The sequence below is a fragment of the Leiobunum rupestre genome, chromosome 11 (genome assembly GCF_980474605.1).
Source record: "Leiobunum rupestre chromosome 11, qqLeiRupe1.1.hap1, whole genome shotgun sequence".
NCBI lineage: Eukaryota > Metazoa > Arthropoda > Arachnida > Opiliones > Sclerosomatidae > Leiobunum > Leiobunum rupestre.
This window is the reverse complement of record NC_143394.1, coordinates 46,267,098-46,293,319: the sequence shown is the minus strand read 5'-3', so window position 1 is coordinate 46,293,319 and position 26,222 is coordinate 46,267,098. Positions and strand designations below refer to the sequence as shown.

At 39.9% G+C, this 26,222-nt stretch overlaps 2 protein-coding genes across 2 annotated transcripts; one reads left to right on the top strand and one right to left on the bottom strand.

Moving 5' to 3' along the window:
• Positions 1 to 556: 556 nt before the first annotated feature.
• Positions 557 to 10,202, top strand: LOC149923024 (alcohol dehydrogenase class-3-like). Its single transcript, XM_090162675.1, has 10 exons — positions 557 to 675; positions 755 to 856; positions 932 to 1,073; positions 1,137 to 1,227; positions 7,065 to 7,194; positions 7,248 to 7,461; positions 7,883 to 8,019; positions 9,261 to 9,393; positions 9,467 to 9,602; positions 9,674 to 10,202. Exons 1-10 carry the CDS (start codon positions 658 to 660, stop codon positions 9,696 to 9,698), a joined length of 1,128 nt encoding a protein of 375 aa, XP_090018801.1. The 5' UTR covers positions 557 to 657; the 3' UTR covers positions 9,699 to 10,202.
• LOC149923023 (Ig-like and fibronectin type-III domain-containing protein 2) lies at positions 9,982 to 26,222 on the bottom strand. The gene is made up of 26 exons (XM_090162674.1): positions 26,068 to 26,222; positions 17,763 to 17,933; positions 17,238 to 17,338; positions 17,068 to 17,173; positions 16,836 to 16,946; positions 16,711 to 16,764; positions 16,508 to 16,639; positions 16,292 to 16,447; positions 16,045 to 16,202; positions 15,897 to 15,962; positions 15,526 to 15,806; positions 15,166 to 15,459; positions 14,975 to 15,103; positions 14,728 to 14,914; positions 14,451 to 14,663; positions 14,161 to 14,346; positions 13,678 to 14,099; positions 13,297 to 13,613; positions 12,898 to 13,230; positions 12,714 to 12,842; positions 12,502 to 12,648; positions 12,290 to 12,441; positions 12,095 to 12,224; positions 12,007 to 12,036; positions 11,760 to 11,935; positions 9,982 to 10,517 (listed from the first exon to the last, which is right to left on the bottom strand). The coding sequence occupies exons 2-26, from the start codon at positions 17,830 to 17,832 to the stop codon at positions 10,422 to 10,424; spliced, it is 4,176 nt and encodes a 1,391-aa protein (XP_090018800.1). The 5' UTR covers positions 17,833 to 17,933; positions 26,068 to 26,222; the 3' UTR covers positions 9,982 to 10,421.

Here is a 26,222-nt window from a genome sequence, read left to right as displayed (position 1 = left end):
AAGATTTTTGTTGGCGACTCGTCAAAATCGCTGAAATTTCCCGCCCTGGTCGGAAGACCAGCGACGGTTGCAATCGCCGTCTTTGGTCTCCCAACAACGCTACACACGGTAAGATTTTTTCAAGGACAAACGACCGCGAGTCGCGGTCGCTCGAAAAATCGCATCGTGTATGGCCCGCTTAAGGTAAAGGGTGTAGACAGACAGAGAGCTAAACAAACATGCAGACAGACACGTGAACTTTCTCAAACGTGCTTTAATACATTCAATTCGTATTTCTACATTTGATGTGTTACGTAAAGCCTTTTCTATCCTTCGTTCGTAATTTTATTTTCCCGAATGAAAACGGGTTAGGTTAGGCGCCCACTGGCTCTCCGTTTGGTATGGTATCCGTCCTGCCTTCCACAAGGCATTGTCTCCGTTACGAAGCAAAGGCTTGCGGAAGGTAGTACGTAGACGTTACGAAGAGCAGTGAACGCTTGGCCTTACTCGAATAAGAATACGATGAAGTGGATAAATGCTTTATGTCAAAGCGTAATTGGTCGAAAATTGTAAAACGTCTACACTGTTAATTATACAGCTGGCTCCCGTTATTTGCGTCTCGCTGCAGAACGGATGATTCACGTTCTAGCTATTCGTTGAAGAAGACTAGTTCCAAGCATGAGCAGCGTTCTAAAGGTTCAAATAAACGAGTGTTTTTCTACAGCTATACATTATGTAGGTATATATAATCGAAATTTTCCGTTACAATTCATAGGCGATTCAATGCAAGGCAGCCGTTTGCTGGAGAGCCGGGGAAGACTTTTCTATCGAAACTGTGACCGTTGCTCCACCAAAAGACAATGAAGTCCGATTTAAGGTAATCCGATAGTTGATTTACTTTTCATTAGAATCAGCGAAATTTTACGCATTCGTATGATATTGACGATTCCAGATGGTCGCCACTGGTATATGCTCCTCGGACATTACTATGCAAAATGGCAAAACACTATTCGCCAAGTTTCCACTCGTAACAGGACACGAAAGCACGGCAATCGTAGAGAGCGTTGGCAAAGACGTGAAGTCCTTGGAAATTGGTATTCAATTATAAAACCTTCCAGCCTCGGCTTCAGTCGCTTAACATTGACGCGTCGTTTCAGGTGATGCTGTAATCCCGCTCTGGGGCTTTTTCTGCGGCAAATGCCCGTCTTGTTTAACCGGGACCAGGAATCTGTGTGAAGTCGTCATGTCGTAAGCAAACTTAAATTATCGGTATTTGAATAATTCCAGGGCTGATCACTCCGCGTAATCCGTGTGTACTGAGCATAATCCCGGAGTAAACCGCGTAATCTTGGCGTACTCTTCGTGTACTTTCGGGGTATTCCGCGTAATTTGACATTATCCGCGTATTCTTCGAGAACTTGGCGTAATCGTCGCTCAATATTAGAGTACCCCGCCCACTCTTGAGGTACTCCGGGATTGAGTAATCACCGATTTGGTTCAAACTATAGGAAGTTAAGGTAGACATTCAAGTAACTTGAAAATTCCCGGAGACAAAAGCTACAATGGGCGTTTGTTTTTCCATGGCCACGAAAAAAAAATGTATTTTAATTTCCCTATATTTTTATTTTTTTCTATTATTTATTCACATTGATATATTTACCGTCAAAAACTGATTTTTGTATGTTAAATCCCAAAGAGGAAGAAAACTTTATCTGTAGTTGTCATAAATTTACTGGTTGCAATGGCGAAACGAAAGCCCATTGTAACTTATGTCTTGAGGAATTATTATACTGAGAAAAAAAGTCCTGCTGAAAAACATGGCAGCAATTGTAGCCAGGACTTTCCTCTAGTTTTTAAAGTGGGATACTGTATGTAAATTTTACTGGAAATGTCCGTTGATATTACAGGATACACACGTACATGTAGGTTTTAAAAAATAGCAATTAATTTTTGCAGTTGTTTAAATTGTATATTCTACCGATAGAAAGTGGGTTTTTAGCCGGTAAACTCGCAAGAATTACAGGATCTGACACTGTAGATTGTATCGGCAAAAGTAATATTTTAGCTTAAAAAAAGCAGTATAAACTACACGATCGGTTCTAAAGAATTTACTGGTAGCATTAGTGTTTTCGACAGGATAACTAGCAAAAATTTGCGCAGTTTTTATAGGTAGAATGCGCGTATGCTGCAGATATTACAGAATAATCACACGTAGTTTTTACAAAATGATGTTTGTTTATTTTATTGTAAAGCATGTATAGGTAATCTATGTAAAGCCCGAGTTTGAACAAAATCGTTGATAAACACTTCTGGTAGGTGAGCAGTGTAGAAAAACTAGAAACTAACGTCAAAATATTTATTTAGGACTACAAAGAAAAGATTTAGAGATACAAAAATGAAACTTGGGCTCTGAGCTCTACGATTTATTTTCTATTGTTTTTAGTTTTGGTTTCAGACAAGAGAGAACGAGCGTTATTATTTTCAAACAAAAACACAGCACCATGCTGTCATCTATTGTCATAGCTGCAAGCGCGAAATTTAAACTTTGTATTTCGACACCCTCTCTCAAAAGTTATACATTTCTACATTTATTAGTTCAGTCCAATCAGTGATGATAACTCTTTAGTTTTCACTCTTTGAAGCGGTTTGGTCAGTAAATCCGCGATCATTGTTTCGGTTGGACGATAATTAAAATCGAATATATTTCGCGAGTCTTTCACGAAATGATGTCTTATATGATGTCTTATAGCAATGTGCTTCGTTCTCCGCGTGATGCTTTTATTTTTGACCATTCTTAGACAGCTCTGATTATCTTCAAAAAATTTCGTGGAGATGTTTCCTTGTTTAAAATCTTTCAAAATTGTTTCAAGCCAGAGTGCTTCCTCGCATGTTTCCGCGAGTGCCACGTACTCGGCTTCCGTTGAAGAAAGTGCCACGTTTGGTTGCTTACGACTAGCCCAACTAATCGTTCCTCTGAGCCATTGAAAAACGTATCCTGTATTCATGACTTCCGATCGGTAAGGTCACCACCCCAATCTGCGTCAGCGTATCCAGTTAAAGTATTTGATTGTATTAGAGAACTCCCAAGTTTTAGCTTCAGATCCATAGTGCCTCTTAAATACCGCATTACTCGCTTGACTGCTGTCCAGTCCCGTGGGCTAGAAGTTGAGATACTCCTACTCAAAATTGATCTTGGTCGGGTGCATGTTAAGTTGATAACGTGTGGAAGACGAGTTTTGGGAGCTGAAATTTTCAAACTAAAGACCCTCAACCACGATAAGGTTGTCTAAAAAATTCCAGTACTCTAACAAGAGTACTTTTAAAGGTATCAGTTGAACATCGCCTTCTTGATTTTGGCCTAACATTGCTCAACTTCCTATTTTGCAAATCAGATCGAGTCAAAGCTAGTTAACCATAAAATGTGACGGGGAACAACTTTCTAATTGGAACCAACTTCGTAGCTCTTACGGTTCTCAAGTTAATTTTCGTACGACCTTGAAGACATGGTTCAAGGTTATTGAAATTTTCATAGTTGGGTGACCCCCTGAGCGCTCTATAACAACCTAAAATTTCAAAATCGTAGCTAAAACACATTTTGAGATATTCGCCCGGGTCCATCTTTTAGTTAACACCCTGTATAGCTAGACTGATGAACGTGAAAAATACCATCCGTGTCGCGTTCAATTTCGATTCCAAGGTATAGCTTTAGTTCTCCGAGGTCGCTAATTTGAAATTCCTTTTTCAGCAAATTAATAATAATAATAATAATCAGCTAGGCTAATACCCAAGGCACCTCCTTAGGCCTAAGTCATATGCTGTCTATAAAATTCGAGTCCCCTGCAACGATAAAGTCATCTACGTATATGAACACGTAAAACCACTTATCGTTAACCTTTTTCACGTAGTCAGCCTGCCCTCTCTGAAACCCGTTCTCTTCGAGAACTTTATTTATACGTTCGTTACAAATACGCGCCGCTTGATTCAGTTCGTAAAGACTTCTGCGTAGGTGACATACATGCTGCGCTGTTTCTTTGGTTTCGAAACCCGGTCGACTGTTTCATATAAATGTGTTCCTCAAGTTTTCCGTTTAAAAACTCTGTCTTCATATCGAAATGTCGAACTTTTAGATTCTAATGTCCCGCTATCGTCAATAGCGTACGAAACGTTGGATGTTTTCCAACTGGTGCAAATACTTCGTCGTAATCTGTTCCAAATTTTTCGGTAAAGCCTTGCGCGACGAGTCTCGCCTTATACTTGATGACGTTTCCTTTTGCATCCTTTTTAGTTTTATACACCCATTTACAACCGACTGGTTTTTTATTCTGGGGTAACTCTTTTAGAGTCCAGGTCTGCATTTCTTCGTGTGATTGTAACTCTTCTTCCATGGCTTTCTTCCACTGGTCCTTTTTCGGACTCGCGAGCGCTTCCTCCAAAGTACGAGGGTCTTCGTCCTTTTCAAGCTCTTGTTTCGTCATCATGACGTCAATCAGTCTTTCTGGTGGTTGTCCTTTGTTCACGCGAGTTGAAAGTCGAGGTTGATTTCGGTTCTCTTCTCTTTCCGGTTCCACGCATCTTCGTCTTCTGTTTGGTTTTCTGGCTCTTTGATTTCGCTTTCGTCAAGATGAACGACGGTTTCCTCGCTGGCTTCTGAATTGTCCTCTATAGAAATTTTCAAGTGACATATATCCTCGACGAATTTCACATCTCGACTGATGGTAACGAGATCTGTGTTCGTGTCCAAAAGCCTATAAGCCTTCGAACCTTCTTCAAATAAGCTTCGTAGCTGTGTTATCCAGCTTTTTTCGTTTTTTTTCTGGAATATGAGCGAAAACGGTTGATCCAAAAATGCGAATATGTCGAAGATCTGGTTTTCTACCGAACCATAATTCGAAGGGTGTCGTTTCGAGCACCCTACTGGGCAATCTATTTTGCAAGTAACAAGCTGTAGTCACAGCTTCGCCCCAGTACCTATTTGGCAACCTTTTGTCGGTCAACATACATCGAACCATTTCAGTTAATGATCTATTTTTTCTTTCAGCCACGCCATTTTGCTGCGGGGTGTACGGTGCAGTTTACTGCCATTCGATACCTTCTCTTCTTAGGAAGTCTTTAAGCTCGTTATTTATATATTCACCACCTCTGTCCGACCGAAACGTTGTCGGGTGTTTATGCTCAGTTACTTCACTTTTGTTCTTCAGTAGCGCTATTATAGTATACCTGCTGAAGTCGTCAATCAGAGTAAGAATGTACCGTTTTCCGTTGGGTGTAACAGTTTGCATTGGTCCACATAAGTCTGTATGGATTAGTTCTATTTTTTCTTTTGACTTGATGTGCGACGTCGGAAATGGCAAGCGCGCCATTTTCCCTTCCATACATGTTTCGCAAATCTGCGTTTTCTGACATTTGGCCAATTTTATCGCGTCTCCAAGTTCTTTCCGAACTAGAAATTCAATCGCACTGGAATCCCTGTGTCCCATTCGACGGTGCCAAACGTGTACGCATTCTTTTGAGCCTGATTCCGCATTGTGTACCATGAGAGCGTTATTTGGTTGATCCAGCTTGTACAGATCCCATTCGGGGGTTGCTTCTGCCACAATGTCTCAATTTTGGTCACTTATCGTGCAATTTTCATTTACGAAATTAACTTCAAGTCCTTTCTTGGTAAGTTCCCATACAGACCGTAAACTACCTTGAAGATCAGGTACCAGTAAAACGTTTTCTACATTCGCTATGGTTAGCTTACGTTCTTTTCCAGACTGACACTTTATTTTACCACATCATCTAGCTGTAAAAGCTAGGGTTGCCCCTTGTGCCGTGAAAACTTTGTTCTTGAAAGATTCGTCAAGATCCGAGAAAAACGTTTTATCATTTGTCATATGACAAGTTGCACCTGAATCTATACCACGCATTACTGCATGGGTGCGTTGTTATCTTGAAAAATGTATAAACCGAGTCCTTTGGTTTTTGTACAACATTTGCCTGTGCTATCTTGGTTTGACTTTCTTTACCTTTTCTGGCTTTATATACACGACAGTCTCTTTGGAAAGGACCGCCTTTTCCACATTCGTAGCACTTGGGCCTGGAGTTTGAGACTTTAGCAACGCCCGACTTCTTTCCCGCATACGTATTCAACGCTGTTTGTTTATCGCTTAAACCTTCCATTTTATTTGATCCGACTCTATGTTATGCTCTCAGGTTAAATGCTTTTCGTCTCTCGTCTCTAATGCCATGATTAGAGTATCGTAGCTTTCGGGTAAACTACAGAGCAACAATGCTACGACAAGATTTTCTCCTAACCCTCTCAAACGATCTACCAAGTCAAGCATTTTATCTAAACTTCTACATTTCCAGATTCGGACAACTGACTTCTGCATAGTCGTTTCAATAGAAAAACCTTGCTGCACAATGTGCTTTTCTGGTGATAATCTTTTAAAGTGTTCCATACCTCCAACGCTGTTGTCTTATGCCTAACGAGCAACAGCTGATTATCTTCGACGAGTAAACAAATCGTAGCTATGCCTTTCCATCAGCCTTTGCCCAGACCGTCGTTATAGGTGCAGGTGCAGGGTCGCTTATGACATACAAAAGGTCTTTATTTATCAAATACATTTCCATTTTGAATTTCCATATTTGATAATTCGAGCTATTTAGTTTCGCGAAATTCACTTTGTCCTCCATATCTGACATTTTGTCCAAGCATCCGAACACACAAAACTTGTATATTGGGCCTTGACCCACAAAAACAAACTTCGTAATTCATAAACAAAAACCAATTACCAGTTTCGTTTCTAATTTCACGTAAATCTAGCCGCGTACTAGACCCATAACCTGTAGAAAAACTAGAAACGAACGTCAAAATATTTATTTAAGACTACAAAGGAAAGATTTAGAGATACAAAAATGAAACTTGAGCTCTGAGCTCTACGATTTATTTTCTACTGTTTTTAGTTTTGGTTTCAGACAAGATAGAACGAGCGTGCTGCCATCTATTGTCATAGCTGCAAGCGCGAAATTTAAACTTTGTATTTCGACAAGCAGCCCCTAGGTATAACACCTTAATTTCTGAAATTATATTTTCCTTGTAGAAATTCCTTCTTTGGCGTTTTTTCCGATGGCAAGAGTCGCATAACTTGTAAGGAACAGTCCGTTCTTCAGCCGATGCTTGTGGCCAGTTTTTCGGAGTATAGTGTCCTCCCAGAAAGCTGTTTCATTAAGGTAATTCCTCGGTGCTGTAGTAAAAAGCGCCACTTCATAATCCTTTATTTCAGATACCGAATGTATCCTTGGATAAGCTGTGCATTTACGGCTGTTGCGTCCCGACAGGGTACGGCGCGGCGAAATTCACGGCCAAGGTCAGGCCTGGTTCGACCGTGGCCATCTACGGTTTGGGGGCGATTGGGCTGTGCGTCGCTTTGGGCTGTCGGGACTGCGGGGCTTCCGAAATCATCGGCATTGATATTGCGCCAGAAAAAGAAGCTTTTGGTAAGTTTAGTTATTAGATGTTGTCAGTGGCGACGGAAGTAAAAATCGGGGCAGCCCCAAGCGCTCCGAGAAAATTATGTATTTGTATGGCATATTTGTTAGTGATTATCACGACAATAGAGTAGTGTTTAGCAAATAGCGTGTATAATTCAGTATAAAATTAAATCACTTTCCTAATTTATATAATTATATGAAAATATTATTATATTATTATCACTGAGGGTTTTGGAAAATTATAGACCAAAATATGACATATGAAATTTTAGGAAGGCAATTTGAATGGGTACAATACAATGATTGTGTACCCCCGTCTGAAATCGAAGTGAGTACAATCTACCCCGGTACCCCCCTATTCCACCGCCACTGTATTGTATACCTTTCTCGCTAATGGCGCGACTTATTCGATTTTGATTACATTTAGGCAAGAAGTTTGGTTGCACTCGGTTTATCAATCCTTCAGATCAACCGGATAAATCAACCAGTTCGCTAATTCAAGAAACAACTGAAGGCGTTGGTGTCGATTACGCTTTCGTTTGCGTTGGTAAAAATAGCGTCATTGTAAGTTAGTCTAAGTGGCTATAATTGACAGTATAAGCAACCCTTGAAAAATTATCCACGAAGAAAGTCTACGTCATATCAGAAGTATATAAAATATTTTACGAGAAGCATTCATCGCCCTATTCGCAGGCTCACGCTAATTTTTCAAAATATGATTCGAAAGAAAAAATAGTGCGTAGCGAAATTAATAATTTAGCGAGTTTCTAAAACTGTTACGTAAACAAATATGATTTACAAATAAGTACATATCCTTAAATTATACATGTTACATCGCGGGGGAAGTAATACGCAAGATACATTTTTAGTCATGACGCGTTGTACTTATCCGTGGTTTCCAGGAAAATTCGCGCCCAATAGAATCTGTGTCGATCCTGCATTGCGCAGACTATGGGGAGGAGAGGGAAGATGTTCACGTGCACATGTGTGATCCGGCACCTACGTTTTTACCAAAGCACAACGGGCCTTGATGGGCGCTTCTGTCGTTAAAGATATATTATTATGGTATATTCCCATTCGATCGAAATCCCATTCGACCGAATTCAATAAGTTTCCGAAATATAGCCCAAAAGGCGGATTCGGTTCATTGGGACCTTTGGTTTGTTTTTTACTTCTGCCCCGAGATATAGCAGGGTACGCAAAAAACGTTATACCTAAACAAAATTGCTACAGGTGTACTAACGGTAAGGTTAGGTTAGGTTAGGTTAGGTTAGGTTACGTTAGTCTCGTCTCTCACTTCCCTAGGGTGGCGCGCTTTTATAAATATATTTATGCTTTGAACTTTTTATTTATATCAAGAATAAAATAATTCGAACAATTCGAAACACTTATTTATATAAGAAGTAAACCTATTTAAAAAACGTCTCATAAAAACGAAATTTGATGTACTATAAAAAAAATAATATAAACTTGCAAAATTGGGCTGTAAACCGCACAATTGGGGTATTTTCGATCGATTGGGACTCAATGTTAAATCGTTTTCGAACGAATGGGATTTCAGTCGAATGGGACCAAAGCATTATTATCTTCTGGCCATATTCACTGATTATTCTGCTGTCAGAAACTTGGGAGATTTAGATGTTAGAACTAAAATAGCAGATTTAATATTTTCCGTAGACGTTCTAAGAGCTACTCGCTGAACAATATTGAACACCAAAATTTTAGTGTCTAGACATTCACGTTCATAATTTTTCCTAAGTTCCTAAAACTAACTTACTTGATTCCGTGTCTGTGAACTTTGTTAGGAAGACGCGGTTTCAGCCGTAAGATTGAACTGCGGTGAGGTTATCATCATCGGAATTCCTGAGAGTGGAGAATTTAGCATTAACCCACTCTTCGTGGTACTTGGAAAGACTATCAAAGGATCTTGGTTTGGAGGTAGGCGTTATTTTATTCGTTTCCGTGGGGTTATTTGACTGGGAGTTTCACGAAAATGGTTCCATCCGCTTAGATTGTAACCCGAAAAATATCTCGGAGTTAGTGGATATGTATTTGAACGGTTCACTCGATACCGATCCTTTGATAACCCACGTATTACCGCTAAATCAAATTAATGAGGGCTTTGAGATGTTGCGCAAGACCAAAAGGTACCCTCTCTAGTCTTATTCGAATCTTGACTCTTAATTGTAATTGTGTAATATATTTTTAATAATTCTAGCGTTCGCACTGTTATCAAATTCTGAGACGCACTAATACTGATGTTGCGAACTCTCACGAAGACTTAAATATATTATATTTCAAATTGAAGAATATTACACGAACACGCACTGCAACTTGTTTGAAGCTAGTACCTTTGGCGGTGCACTTTCTTTGTACCAGATCATGCACCATTTTCCCCTTTCACCAGTATCACGATGCAATTTGAGTAGATTCTGGCATTTAGGTTTCCCAAAGCGGCTTTAAAATATACACTATAATTTCCATAAATGTGTAACCACTACCTACGTTGCAATTATTCGACTATCCTTTAAAAAATATTAAACTTTTTATGTCATGATCATTCAAACAACAGTCAAAAATAAACAATCGCTTTTACAATAATTGTGTATCAAAAATATAAATGTCCATCACTGGGGTTGGAGTTTCCCCGAACAGAATCTCTGTTGGGTTTTTTCGTGGTCACTAAAAATTAAATTCTCGATTCTCGAAAAACCAGTTTTTTAAGAAACAATCACCTTCTACGTCTAACCGATAACAATCAATATTTTATAAAAATATTGAAATTTGTTTTTTTTTCATTTATATTACAATTATTTTTTAATCATTTTTTGTCTCTTTTCTATTCGCGACCGCACCGCCTCAGTTTCAATAAAATCGGCGTTGATGAAGGCGCAGCGACAAAAATCGTATTCGCTAAAAACGTACAAAATTTACAAATTCGCCTTTAAATCCCCTTTAGAGTCGTATCACGTGGTGGATTTGTTATTGGCGTGTCCGTTTAGACCGTTTTTAGTCGGTAATTGTATACAGTTACCGTCGTCAGAGGTCGTCCCCGTCGAAGACTAAAACATTTGGGAGAAAATTCATGGTCAACGAGGCGTTGGGGTAATTTTAACAAGAATGTATTTTGGTGAACGGATGATACGTGATTTCGGAAAGAACAAGATGAACCTGACATTTAAGTACACACAATCCCCCGATATTTTAACTATATTTTAAATATTAAACTTAAATTTGAACAAATTTTCTATTATCTGGAACATTAACATATTAACCCTCAGGAGGAATTTTTCGAGTTACCTGGTTTTGGTAATAAGGTAGCAAAACGCGAACGAGTTAGATGGCGCCTGTATAAATTGGCACGAAATTCAAATATGACAATAGTGCGTACGCGGTTTGTGAGGTCCCGCGAATAGACGAAACTATAAAGTCCAGGGGGGCTGAAAAGATGGTAGTCACGTGATTTTGTGGAGAACTGCAGCGCCATCTATCCTAAGAAATACGAACTATTATTCATTTTATTTTGCTAATAATAGTTTAAATTTGGATCGATTCATCTAAACTATATAATTATTATTATTATTTAAATTATTTTGTAATAGAAGGGTGTAAGTTAATTAGCTGTCTGCAGTATCCGGAAGGAATAATTTTTTTTATTTACCGTCGCACGGCCAACTATGAACACGAGTTACCGAATTGAGGTTGGCTGTGATATGGTAGTCACGTGATTTTGTATTCCCATTTTAACAAGTTGGTTATGACCAAATTTACTTTATAGTTTCGCCTATTGGCCAGAAATCTCACTTAAAATTACAATTTTTGAATGCAACCGAAACCGTAGTTCAGAAATGATCAGTACTAGCTAAAATATAATTTTCAACGCAGTCGGTCTTAATTTTAAGAAATGTGTACATTGAAAGTTGGAAATCGCCCAAAAATCACTAAAATGGGCAAATAACCAACTTGTGGGACCCGATCTCCAAAATGTATAACGCGCTACCGTATGTATGATATTTTCTTGCGATGGAGATATCCTTGACCCTTCTAAGCCTTTTTTTAGAGTTATGTGGAATACGGCGGTATCGGCATCGGCCACACTGTACCTGTGACCATGCCCGTCAACCTTTCCTCACGTAATATTTCCCCCTTTCTGCAAGCAAGTAAGAAGGAAGACACTCCGTTGCAATAGCAGGCTCTCTCTACGCGTAGGCAAAAAAGATCTTCCTGAGACTATAGTTGCCACTTCATATACTCCGCTAACCTAAATACATTCTTGGTGGGGATTTATGCACTTCGACGCTTACTTGATTGGCGTTATTGGCATCTTTAAGGTAGGCCGGATTCTCGAAGGAGACTCCCGCTTCTTGTTTTTGAAGGCGCTTCCGTTTCAGGAATACGATAACGGATATGACAACCAACATGGTTATAATTATGATTACGACTATAGCGATTACCGCTTTCACAGCGGCGCTAGTTTCACCTGTTTAAGTGCAAATAGAAAACGTTGGCTCGTTTCGTATAATTACGTTTGTTTTTAGACAGCCGACTTACCTATGAGCGCCCTCGGCCTAATACCGGGACCTGCAAGAAAGGTTATAATCAGTAAAGATGTGGAGGAATGAAGTCGCGTCTCGCTTACCATTTATTGATACCACAACGGGATCCGTATGAACGCTAAGTCCGTAATGGTTACCAGATTTGATGGCTACCTCGTACATTTTACCTTCCTCCAAGTTCTCCAGCGTCATGTAAGCCTTGCTCGTTTCATTCTACGGAAAATGACGCGTAAACTTACTCCCGATTTTCCAAGTTATGTCCCGTAAATAATTCTTACTTTGAACAAAGCGCGTGACCCAACCGGTCTCCAGAAAACGCGATACCATTGAACCGAATCGGGGTTCTTTTCCGGCGGTTCCCAATGTACCTCCAACATGTTGGTCTTCATTTGTTTAACTTGTACGTTTACGGGTGGACCCGGGAGTATCGCTATTGGGTTAATCATCAGTTAAACAAGGTAAACGTGGTATGTCAATGTAGTACGATTACCTTTGCCCTCTTCGAAGCAGGTGATGATTTCCTTCGCTGCGACTAGAGCGCAAAGTGGCGCGTTGGGGACGGGGTTGCCCATGCACCATCTTCGGCATTTGCGCGGTACTGATTTATCTCGACAGCACTGTCTGTGATCCCTACCATCTATAAATAGCATTTGCCAATGTTAAACTTCCTTTTTGTAAAATTTTAGAATCTAAGTAACTTACCAGCGGCGCAGAACATTAACTTATTGAGATCCTGGACGCATTCGGGTTTATCTAAAGCTCTTTGAATATCAATGTCGAAAGTACAAGCGTCCATACATCCGCTGCTGACCTTTTGCTCTTGGCAACAAACTAGGGTTGAACTTTAGTTAGAACGTACATTGATAAAAGTAAACGACTATCTTACGCGATGTGTTCCTGGTTGAGGCTGTCTCGATGGTAACTTTGGCGCTACTCGTTGAACTGCCCAGTTGATTCTCAGCGACGCATAGGTAATCCCCGGAATCTTCTTCCCTGACCTCCATTAGATTTAACGTGGCCACGAAACTCGCCCTTGACTTAGTATTAATGGTCAATTCCATTTGCGTCTTTGCTGATCTTTGTATAATCCTATCTTTATTGGAACCCTGATACCACAAAACCCTCGGTTCGGGGAATCCTTTAATTTGGCACTGCAGTCGTACGCTTCGACCTTTAGCGATCTTGATGTCGGGAATAAGAGCTTCGGCCATTGCGGGAACTATTTACGGAAAATTAAATAGTAAGTTAAGCATAGTACTTTGAACGATCCTGAGATGGTACTTACAACTGACGTGTATTTCGAGTGCGCTGTACGCTCCTTGTCCGTGACCATTATCAGCGAAGCAGGCCGTGTTGGTAACGTTGTGGTGAATGTTAGCGATAGTATGGGCGACGTGATGCTGTATTTTTTCGACAACAACCTCTCCGTTGATGTACAGTGATACGGTCGGGGCGGGCGTTCCCAGGGCTATACACATGATGGTAATGTTGCGTCCTTCAACGATGGGTCCAGCGGGGATGATCAGGGGTGGGTTTACGAACGCCGGAGTCGGGGCTTCGGTCCACGCTAGCAATATTTCGCTGAGTACGCTGGGTTTATTTCTGTAAATGGGTTGTAAATAGATTTAGATGTGGTTAATTATCTTCGAAAATATACCAATCGTACCCCATTGAATTTTGAGCCCTGACGGCGATGGCGTATTGAGTACTGGCCGTTAAATTAACTATCGCGGCGCTGGTGAACATAGTATCTTGCGTCATACCCGCGTCCAGTAATGTACCGCTTTGAGATACCGGTAGGAAGAATACGGTGTACATGACTGTGGCTTCCGGTGGAAGATGATGAGGCGGAAGCCATCTTATGGCGATTGTGGTGGCCGTCTCGTCGATTACTTCCAAACTGTGTGGAGGTCCTAAAGCGCTGTTTATACTAGTATCGTTGGTTTCCGAATCAGCCGGGATTAGAATAAGAACCAAGGATGGTTGCGAATATCCGTGTTCGTTTCCCGCTACCACGTAAAAGCTGTACGGCGATCCCGTCTCCAAGTCTTTCACTATCACGGAGGTATTTGTACTACAGTTGATACTCTGTTTTAGAAATGTAGACATTAGTCGTATGGTAAGACGCGAATCTAATGAAAAAACCTACTTCTTTGTAGACTAGCGGGTGGGCCGGGATACCGTGTTGAACTTGACTGTATCTCACTTGATAATTTACCGCGTCAGCTCCGTCGGATGCGGGATTCCACGACAGTTTGACAAAGTTTTTCCCCAAAGATGTCGAATGGAAATCTTGAGGGATGCCCGGTAACAGATCCACCCCCTCAATCATACACTGCCGAAATAAAATAAAAAATTATTTTTCAAAATACTTTATTTTGGTTGAGAATAAAGTAAGCCGAGCGTATCGCGTTTGAATAAAATGATAGGTCTTCCAACCTGCAAGATGTTTCCGAGATCGTAACTGCAGGTTGAAGCCAGGTTAAACTGGTTGGTCGACAATGTGCCCGCACACATCGGCATGCAATCCCAATTCACGCTTCTGTGCTTGCAACAGGGAGTGTGGTCTCTGCCGGCCGCCGCGCACCTTATTAGCACGTCTAGTTGATGGACGCATCGCGGACCCAGGCTGTACATGTCTGTTAATTTCACCTGAAATTTTTCATCAAATAAATGAAAATAGTTCGCGAGGTACCCTGGTATAAAAGTGGTTTACATCGTATGAGCATAGTGGAAGACATTCTTCTCGTAACCCCGCTGACACGCAACAAGCCGTTTCGTTGTACCATCGGTTTTGCCTGTCCGAATCGGAGGCCTTGATGACTGGTGACGTTGTGAAGACTACTTGCGTAGAATGCTTGCTGGTGCCGTACTTGTTAGTGGCCACGACGTAACTTTCGTACCTGATAAGGATTTTTCGTTAGTGGTATAGGCACTTAAAAAATCGAAGATAACCAACGTACTGGACTCCTGGAATGAGACCGTCCAATAAATACGGAGACTTGACACCGAAAACCGCGTGGTATTCGCCATCCTGGTCTTCAATTTCCCTCCAATGTATGTTGTAACCGGTCACGGAATCTCCTAATGTCCTGAAGTGGGAAAAGATCGTTAACTTATGTTCAACTCTTCGTGGATAAAGATAAAACCTTACGTGGGTGGTTTCCAGTGAAGTAAAGCCCATTCAGAATGAATAAGTCTGACCGTGTATTCCAAGGGTTCACTAGGGAGGACGCCGTAATGATCCAATAGGCAATTCCCGTAGGACTCCATATGGTCCAAGCAAACAAAGTGTCTGTAATCGACCCTAGTAACTTTGCCACCGCAAAAATCTAGGCAAACTTCGGGGACATTCCGCGTCTTGCAACAAGGAGTGTGGTCAACTTCGCCAGACATACACTCGAACGTAACGTTAGCCCATGGTGCGCAGATCATAACGTCAGTCAGTCTAGAACACGCAATTTAAGGTTACTTTACAAAATAAACAGGGTTATAATTATTCTTATGTCTTTACCGAATTCTATCGGCTTTGGTCAGGTCGCACATGTTCTCCAAACAACGTCCCATTTTGACCCCTTTATCCTCGCAACACTTTCTAATATCCGGCACGGTCAAGTTAACAATGACCGAATCGACGACGGACTTCGGCACCGTTATGTTTTTGGGAAGGGTCATCGTCCGTACGGCGTAAGTAGGTAGACTGTGCCCTTGGTCATTTTTGGAGGTCAGGTGGATTTCGTACACCGTTTCGGGCTCCAGGTTTTTGAGAACGTGAAACGTCTGATTACTCGAAACCTAAACAATGAATCGTTAATAAAAAAATGATCCTACTTTTATTTCTAAATTGTAATTAATGGGCCACGCTCGAATGAAGACGCGTCATACCGTTTCGACGACGCTGGTATTCTTATCCTCGTGGCTGAGCCCTTTTCCACGCCGACTGTCCACAACCTGAGGATGGAAAAAGTCGTTTTAATTGCGCGCTATCGAATCGAGGCTAATGGCGTAAAATCGCCTTTTATATAACAATCACCTCAAACTGAACGCTGGGATTCAGCGAATGAACTTTGGTAACGTTGATAATGTAGTGCGAAACCGGAACGGATTGGGAAGGGGGCGACCATGAAACTTTAAGCTCGTTAGAGGAAAGCGGCTGCACGACTAATTCTTGAGGGGGACCCGGAAGTATCTCTAAGTGACAAAATAAAGAAGGCGAAACGATTGTTACGCAAATGAGACGGCCGTTTCTTATACTTCTCGCCGTAATTATAATTCCTTACCAACACCCTCGGCGATGCAGGCTAACGTAGGGATGGTGTAGTTCATGCACGAATAGTGCTGTATCACCGTTGACAGGTCGTAATCCCCGACGCAGACGGAGCGACACACTTCCGGTATGTTTTGCCTCTCGCAACACGGTAGGTGATTCCTGCCATCTAAGAATAGTACACGGCGTTAAACAATTTGTAACGGCCATTTAAAATAAACCCTCTTACCCGTCAAGCATCTCGTGATGGTGGGGAGATAGTCCATACAATGCCACGGATTGGGGTGGGATCTCGATAAGACTGTGTTTAGACTGCAAAACTGTAAGCAGTCAAGCGGAACGTTCGCTTGCATACAACAACCTACGGGTTAAGTGGTTAATTAGCGCCCGTGACTACAACGTTCGTTTTACGCCGTAGGATAAATCACTTACCAGTGTTGTCCGTTTTAGACGAGTAATAGTGACTAGATTCGTTATTGGCTTGAACTTTGAATAGATAAGTTAACGGGGTTATTATAACGTTTTCGACGACGCGTTTCTGTCAACGTGATATTTACCAGTTAGTACGCGTACCACGTGCAGCCTGGGTATACTGTTAACTTCGCAAATGTATCGTCCCGCGTCGAGTTCGTTTACTGGATATATCCTCAACGCCCATATATCGCTTTCTGCCATATTACGAAAAGTGGAGAGAGAGTTAATGAGACGGAACCAAGCCGCGACAAAATGGCGTTAAATTATACGCGAATTAAATTTAAATCGAATTTGGTAGGCGTTACGGGTTGGTACCTTTCTCGTGTATCACAGAAAAGCGCCGGTCACTGGTGATCCGAACAGTACCAGCTGTCAGAATCTCCGAGGTCAGGACGCTCGTTGTCAACCTTTGCCATATGACCTGATATTTGGAAAAGAGACGCGTTGTAGTAGATGTGTATTTAAGATCGCGTTCGGTAACTTACCGTGTAATTATCGGTATCTTTCGCTTCGCAAATGACAACCGCCTCTTCACCAGCTCTGACCGAGATGGGGTCCGCGGGGGTCCCGTGCAACGATGGCAAACCTGGGTAATAATAGCGCTTTAATTATTGACATTTCCTTTCGTATTAGCCGAGTAAATTGCGTTTTCTATGGCGAGAAATTCGTCGCTGTCATCGCGGGTTACATTTGCAAGCGCGTAACGAAAAATGTTTTCAGGCGTTCGTGAGTCTTAAAACAGGAAAAACGACTTTCTGTCTGTACGTTTCTCGGGGCGCTAATATTACGCGCCTAAACTTTCACAAAAACTTGTAGAGTGAAAAAAATTATATAATTTGAAAGGAAAGGTCAAGTCGCGTTTCTGAAAAACCTTTTCTCAAAACAAAGAACGATATTTGCGAAACTATAGCGTTTAAGGTATAACGTTTAACGTTTTTAAGAATAAAGAATATAATTTTAAAGGAAATGATGACCCCAAAAAGTAGGATACGATACGAGGCGGTACTTACCATTAGTACGGCTAACCAAGGCTAATACGGTCAAAAGTGCCCATCTCAATTCGGGAATTAGGCCAACCATGGCCAAGGTCTGTTACGTCCTCTCCTTCCAAGTCAGTTTAGTTCGTAATCGTCGTGGTTACGTTTTCGCCAAGACGCCAGCGATTTCCGTGTCGCAATTACCTGCCAGATAGAAAGACAATCGCCAGTTAGATATATCCAACAAATACGCGAGAATCCGCATTTATTTGATTTACACAACCGAGTTTACACTTTTTTCACTTGGAAAATATGTACCGAATATACAGAGGGTAACTTTTATCCTTATGTGAAAGACGCGTTCTTAAGCCTTTGTCGGTTCCACTTCGATTCAAAATGTATCGGCCCCTTAGTAATTATATCCAAAGTCTTCTTGAGACCGTAGATATCTTGGATCTTTTGTCGAAATGGCGTACTACATCGAACTGGTATTGTCTGACTCCTCGGAAACTTAATTGTCAAGCGGCGCGTTTTACCCGGATTCTGGGTCAAGGTACCGTTGCTTTTTCGCTTTAGAATTTATAAAAATACTGGGTGTATACGTTTTTGATTGGTTTCGATGTATATATAGTACTATCAATGTTTTGCTCGACTAACGTGACAGTTCGATCGACACTATCGATACGCAGACTTCACCGGCCACTTTGACTTTGATTGAACGGCAAGGACACCCTGTTAATAACGCAAAATATATGCGTGGTTAGTTTTCATTAATGGTCGATGTTTAAAAACTAGTTTGTAACTTGGAGCACGTTTCTACGAGGTGACTCGTTTTTACAACGGTTTTGCTATTAAACATATACGGATACTCTATTTATAAAATTATAATTTCAACCATTCCAACCAGAATCGTTGGGCGGTGTTATTATCTTCAGAATGTGAATTAAAGCGTTTTTCCTCGAAATCAATTATAGCATCTGGATACGTTCTTAATTGCTCTCGTATAAACGACGTATGTGTAAATTTCCGGAATTTAAAATGTCCTTAACGGTTAAACTAGTTCGGTAAGAGTACCTAATAATTTTGCATTCTAGAGCTAAATTGTTTTCTCCATTTCGTGTTTGGATACTTTTCCTGTTTAAACACAATAAAATTTAGCGCGCTTTCACAATAGAAAATATGTTGGAACTCGGCTCGTGAATCTGTGTAGGAAATGGACTCGCTCGCAAAAGATGATATCTTAAAGCCGTTAGGCCTAACGGCTTTTAGTTACTTTTCTTTACTTTATGTCAAATGATTTTCCTAGACAAGGAAATCATTAAGTCCAGGCAGGTAGAGGGGAGGATGACGTATTTTTTTAATCGTCTGTCTCAATTACGAGCTAAGCACGCATTCATTTGGGAGTCGCTCGGTGGAACGGTTGGAACATTTCACCAAGAATGGTTCTCCTTATTTAGTTAGGAAAAAACCGTATTTTTGAATGGAAAGAATTTCGAGAAAAAAAAAAGAAAACGCTATCTCTTTTCAAAAATCTAATTCAAGTAAACCTCGTTTTCCTTTGAGTGACAGTCACTGACGCTAGACCGGGCGAAGCGCGACTGTCCAATGTACAACTCTAATATTCCGTTCTTAATTTGTGTTTGGCTGTTTGTATGGAATTAAATGAAAAAAAAAACGACTTGTTTTCAAAAACCAACCTTCCGTTTAATCGCGTTTATTTTCGTAGATTAACAAATTCGAAGGTTTTTTGGGCTATCCCGCGGGTTCGCACCAGTGTTAGGCACCGCTCATCTCATTGTGAGCGGATTTGTTATTATGAGCGAAAATGAGCGGTAAAATATCCTTTTAAAAGAGCGCAAAACAAAAATGAGAGGAGCACCAATTTTACCGCTCAAAAAAGAGCGGAAAGAGAGGAGTGAAATTTTACCGCTCAAAAAAGAGCGGAAAAAGAAGAGCGAAAATTTTACAGCTCAAAAAAGAGTGGAAAGAGAGGAGCGAAAATTATATAGCTCAAAAAAGAGCGGAAAGAGAGGAGCGAAAATTTTACAGCTCAAAAAAGAGCGGAAAGAGAGGAGCGAAAATTATACAGCTCAAAAAAGAGCGGAAAGGGAGGAGCGAAAATTTTACCGCTCAAAAAGACGTGAGCGTGAGCGGCTCTTTGATGAATATGCCCAACACTGGGTCGCACCCGAGCTGACCGGGGTCCTTAAAATCTAATGGGCTCGGATGAGGGATTCAAATCTAATTACAATTTACTGAGCTCTCATGAAATAAACAAGACTTGTTTACATCCAAATTTTCTTTTTACCACGATTTTACTAGTGGTATTTTATTTCAAATTTGAATAATTACCAAAACCTTGTTTACTCTATACGTTTTTATATTTTGGCGTACAATTCCCTTCATGGAGGAAAGATATGACGGTGAAGGTCATATCTAACCAAGAAAAAATAACAGTTTTCACTTTCAATTTAATAGCCCTTGCGCAATATTTCCAAGTATTCTTTATCACATCTTCCTTCGTTGTGAGGTATAATTAAGGGTTAAATCAATACGTTACTTGGCAGTTCAAAAATATCAAATATACCCGGAACTTGATAAAAACCCAATAGCCAAGCCAAATAATTAAAACCTATAGGTTGGTCTCTCCCTTAGTAACACGACGTACACTTTGTATTGGACGAATTGTACACGATATTCCGTACACCTACCTAATCAATGGTGTGACCCCCTTTTTACACCCCTGCTAAACCCCACTCTTCTCCGGCTATAAGCAACGAAATGAAAAGTTTGAGGAATGTTCAAAAATTATAGTTAGACTCCTGTAGTCGGAGAAAGAGGAAAAAATGCCCCTGAAAAATGGGTTTGGAGCATTTGCCAAAAAATGGGAAAAGGCGGATCACAGAATGACATTGAAAATTCCCAAATTATCTCTTTATTTTTTCCTCCGCGAGCGAATCCCGCCATTTGAACAATAACGCGTCAAACGCTTTAGAAATGTACTAGTCGTTAAAATAAAACGTGTTTTTTTACTTTATTGTTTTTAAATAATGGATTTTTGAAAAGTGAAAGTATACCTAGAAATATAATGGGTGGTGTTGCTCGCAAAGGCCTGTTTATGGCAGGTGTTTATTATTTCCATTTGGTTAAGTTATGTTCGGTGCAAGAATGACTCCAGCTTTGGTTTGGGTATTATTATATAAAAATAATACCAATTTATAAAAAAACGAAGTAATTTTACCGTTTCTATAATTTGGAATAACCACACGCAACTAGACACGAGTATAATCAAACAATTCTATTTAAATATTAGGTAATCATCTAAGCTATAAAATAAATTCCAACGCGTAGGATATATTTGCAAATTAGTTGTCGATGGTAACATCCTTTGTGGGGTCAAATTTTATCATTTAGAAACTGATTGTAAAGCAAAGAAACTCTCAGCGCGTTGGTATCAGTCTTTGAAGATTGAGGAAGGGTTTTGGAATTCCTCCTATTTGGGTTATCTTCGATTTGGGTTATAGATGACGAGTGAAAAAGTTACTTCACCAAGTAACCATTTCCTAATCGACACTTAACATCAATCTGTGACGAAAGTTATTGTCTTTTAAAAAGGCCCGCGGGCAGAAAGGTCTTAGAGCTTCCATAGCTAATTCGCGCTTTATCCCATTAATTAACGTAAACTAAACGAAACGTTTAAGTCATTGTTTTCGCGAATCTCGCGGTCGCAATCGATATTTTTGGCGTATGCAAATGAACTAGCGTTTAAACACATCCTTGAAGCGGTCCCAGAACTACTTCCAAGAATCCGACTAAAGGTTGTACTCGTTCCAAAACAAACTTGGCTATACGGTATAACGTAAACATTAAACAACTCGGTTTTCGGAATATATTATTCGAGTTGTGTCACGGGAACCCCACAATCCCGCTTTTCGTGAAAGGTCGGTTTATAGAATGATAAATTTGCACCAGTTCTAAGGGCTGTATTATATCCGACCGCGGTAACAATGGAGATATACGCCGAAGCGGATATCCTGATAGATATTTTCCCCAAATCGTACCCCTTTCTGTCTTCCTGAATGCTTATATTTTAATACATTTCACGGCGTTTTTTATAGCCGACGAATTCCGCACGTTTTTTCCTTATAATTCTTCGGCGAGTTAAATTAATTTATTTAATCTACACGTACTGTTAATTTTAATATGCAAAATTTCCGATAGTTTCGAAACATTTTAAAATTCATTTTTAAAATTAGTTATACGCTTCATTAATTTGATTTTTATCTTCCTCCGTTGGTTGCGCAACCAAATTGTTTCAATTATTCCATTATAAAATCAAATGTAGCAATATAATTAGCCTTTTTAGTTAGTATAGAGCTACCTAGTGGCGAACGCGATCAGTTCTCAAACTGCCGAATTTATCCGTCAATTAATTAATTAACAAATTTGACAATTCTGCCTTCAGTTTTAATTGAAACTAGGAGTGACTGGCTCTAGTTAAAACTGTTAAATACAGCGGCTAAGTTAACTTCTGGCGTTGGCCGCTAGGTGGCTGTGTTAACTGAAAAGGCTAATTATTCGTAAACGTCGTCATCAATTTCTCTCGACTATAATTTAAAAAAGGTAGATAAACTTGTACTTTGTACGAAAAACGGTTTGCTTACGTTTAATCTTAAAATTTATAGTTGGAACTAAAACTAAACACAGCCGGTATTTACCTAAAAATACATCTGTTACATCGTATATAAACAAGTACTTACGGTTCAAAGTTATATAAATCCTAAAATTCCTCAGTCCATACTAATATTTATCAAAGACGTAAATATGTAAACGGAAGTATTAGAAAATATACCGTACAAAAAAAACCGAACGTTTTTCCGATAACTAGTTTGCTAAAAAGTTCTTGAACTTGAGATCGACGCACTGTGAACTTTTTTTTTAAATTCTTCGTAAAACTAAAACTTTTCGAATGTTGCGAGCTGATCAGCTTGGCTAAAACAAACTATAGCGCGTAAGACGAGATAGCGAAAAAAAACCGCTAGTATATCCTAAGCCTAGGACTTTATTCTGGTGGGAATGACCTGAGAAACTAAGACCGTATAGGGGTGAGGAAAAACTGGCTCTGGTCTTTATCTAAGAGAGCTCCACCTGCTAGACTCAGAACTCTACACCCTCTGATACCTGTATGGCCGTAGTCTAGCTTTGATTCCGAACCATTCTACGGTTTTTCTATTACGCAACACGGATTCGCCTGAATAGCTTCGAGTTCTACATACGGATTCTTGACAATGCGAGCTAAAGACATTTTAATTGTTTACTTTTATACCCCCTTTTTGGATATAAAAAAATCAGCTAGGCTAATACCCAAGGCACCACCTTAGGCCTAAGTCATCGAGCGACTTTTAAAGCCATTAGTTCAGGTGGCCGGGTTACAAGGAGAGTACCCGTAACCCGAGGTGTTTATTGCCGATTTTGTTCAAATTCAGGCGTAATGTAGACCTATATGAGACATGAAATTTCCCAAAAGGAGACGTTGCACTACCCATTTCGTGATTTTCAAATTTAAAATTTTTTTTTATCTGAAACCGAGAAAAACCCATGTTTTTTTAAATGGAGATTTTTTGTTTTAAGTGGTCAAAAACATTTTCGGTTGGCATGACGAATTGAATGGGTAGTGCAACGTCTCGTTTTGTGAAATTTCATATCTCATATAGGTCTACATTACGCCCGACTTTGAACAAAATCGGCAATAAACAACTCGGGTATTCTCCTTGTAAGTCAAAGTCGTTTAATTATAAAAGTCGCTAGATGACTTGGGTGTAAGCTGGTGCCTTGCCTAGCTGATTATTATTATTATTATTATTATTATTATTATTATTATTATTATTAATATTCTTAGAGAAATTATCCAAATAAATCAACAATTATAAATATATAATTTCAAATAATATTCCTACTTTCCAATTACCTTTACAACTAGTTAATTTCAAATATTGTTCCTATAATGAATAACAATTTCCCGCGTATAGTTTGAATACTTTCCGAATACCCCAACAATTGTAACAACTAATTTGAAATAATGTTTAATACGCAATAATTTCCCGCGTTCAGTTTTCACCACTTTCCCTGAATATTTAATGAGCAATTTTTCTTTTTGAAGTTCTTTGATAACAAATCCGTCCGACTACCCGCGGTTGTTTCAACCCCGATGGGATTTTATGTTTACCACCAATTTTAGCATGTAAAAGGGTTAAGATGCGAATTTCTTTGCTCGATTAAGTTAGTGTAGGCATCCTTAATACCGCATTAGAGGATTTCTGGCGGATTTTTCTTTCTGTGTAGCTGGTTGAATTATCCATCCTTTGTCAGAGAGATAGACGTATCGGCGTGGTCCCGCGTTCCCGCCCTTTTTACAACATTTTTTACTGCTTTCAATATCAAGCGAAGGAACCGCGCCTAATGAGTGCTCAGAGCATAGAAAAAAGAACTTGTAATTTTAGAAAGTTGAGAAAAAACACGCCGTCTACTGAAACTGACAACTTCTTTTGGCAGTATATGATCTACCAGGGTGGCGGAATTTGTCCCGCTGTTATTGATGGGGGTATAAAAGTAGTCAGAGACGGGTGAAATTAACAGAACTGTAGGATAAGCTTAACTGACACTTCAATCAAGGCTGGATCGTTCAAACTGTACTCTATCGCTTTCCGTAGAGTACCTGTTAAATTATTCCCACGTAAAATTATATAGAAGAAATAAATTACAAAAAATGGTTCGACCTTCTACATGTAATACGGAATCCGTGGTTAGATTATTAGATATGTGCCCATAATCTTAATTACGTTTTTGAGTCTTGGATTTTACCGTTCCAAATATACCCCGCTTAGATTCTTATCGAATTCAGCTCCGGCGACTGTTTTCATTACATTACCTAAGGGTGTTCCGCCATTTTGTAAACCCCCTACCTTCGACAGCGCTTTGACGGGCAAGATGGCTGCCTGCGCCAAAGGGTAAAAGGACTGATATATTCTGCTAATAAACGTTACGTCAAGAGTGGATCGTTTCAACGTCCGAAGGTGAGCTAGCTATTATAATGTATTATTATTATATTCATCTGGGTGTATTAAATTATCTTTTTTAATTAGTGAATTGTACTTATCAGAGTCGCAAATTAAGGATTTGTACGTTAATATTGCCAGTCAATTTCTCGTGTAAAAGCTTATTTTGACGATCGTGCCTTCGAAAATACCTATTATTTGGACAACGTTTCATAATTCCTCAAGCGAAACGACGTTGCGTTAAACTAAGCTTCCCAGACAAACATTTTATGACATTATAACCTTGGCACTAGTCAGTTTAGCGATTGCAACAAAGTTAAATATATTATTTCTTTAATATATTTATAGATATTTTTAAATATTTCGTCGGCCCAAAACTATTACCATTAGCCAGGCGGTTTATTTGCAAATGACTTAAGGGATAAGCCTTGGGCAAAGGGAATCAAACCGTGGGCTTCGAACAAAAGATAATTTTTGACTTACAGGCGTGTTTAATATGAGTCACGATTATTTCGGAGGTTTATTTGCAGCTAGGAAGAGCGAAACGCGTTCTCTCTTCGGTTAAGTAAATGCGTTTTCTACTTAAATTTGTGGGTTTAGTTCAGGGTTAAATCTTACTTTTAAATTTAATCACGTTCTGAGCTTGCGCATCCGAAGTTAGGATCCAAAACGCGTTTGCACAAAAAACATCATTTCTTTTTCTAAAATGCTATTTGTAAGCTTGGCTGACGACATTATGTGGCGGGACTTTCCTCGTCAAAAACAATGAAATTACGACTCATCCATTCGCGATAATACGAATGCCTTCCATCTGGAATGTCCAGAGATTCCCCCTTCATATCGCTGGTCAATTAGATATTTAGTACGGTTGTTTGTCTTCGATTTATATAAACAGGACGATGACCATGTTCCGATATAGGTTGGCTGTCAGGAAATTATTTCTAGCTGGGTATAATAAAGGTTTTTCCACGTTTTGAGAAAAAGCATCCTACGTGCCGTCATTACGTTAAACATTTGTCAAAAACTTGCTTTTAATAAGCGCGTAAAGTTGTTCGAAATATCCCACAAAAAACGCGTACGATCACACACCCTAAACTTTCGCAACTAAAACTGGACCGTTCGAGGTAATTTCTAAACAAACAACGATAGTGTTACGGTATTTGAACGTTATTGAAAATACCATCTTTCCGATTGGAGAGTTATACGCGTCAAACAAAGGAGATTAGATCTTAACTACATAAATTATTAAAACGTAGTAGAAAGAACAGGCAGATAGTACTCACTGTTGTCTGTTGGTGGCGTTTCGGAGGACGTGAGAGGGTTGTGTCTGCGCGGAGGAGAGCTGGTTTTCCGAGTCGCTCGGTTGTCGATCGCGTTCTCAGCTGGTTTTCGTCGAGAGCCGCTTAGAAATCGAGGAGTGAAAGTAGCCTTGGAACTG

Coding starts and splice junctions, on each gene's coding strand:
- LOC149923024 (XM_090162675.1), top strand. Junction 1,228..7,064: donor CTGTGTGAAGTCGTCATGTC/GTAAGCAAACTT, acceptor TTTTCCTTGTAG/AAATTCCTTCTTTGGCGTTT. Junction 7,462..7,882: donor GCCAGAAAAAGAAGCTTTTG/GTAAGTTTAGTT, acceptor GATTACATTTAG/GCAAGAAGTTTGGTTGCACT.
- LOC149923023 (XM_090162674.1), bottom strand. CDS start 17,832: ATGGTTGGCCTAATTCCCGAATTGAGATGGGCACTTTTGACCGTATTA. Junction 14,100..14,160: donor ACCCGCTAGTCTACAAAGAA/GTAGGTTTTTTC, acceptor TTTCTAAAACAG/AGTATCAACTGTAGTACAAA. Junction 10,518..11,759: donor ATGCCAATAACGCCAATCAA/GTAAGCGTCGAA, acceptor CAAATGTTTTAG/TCTTCGACGGGGACGACCTC.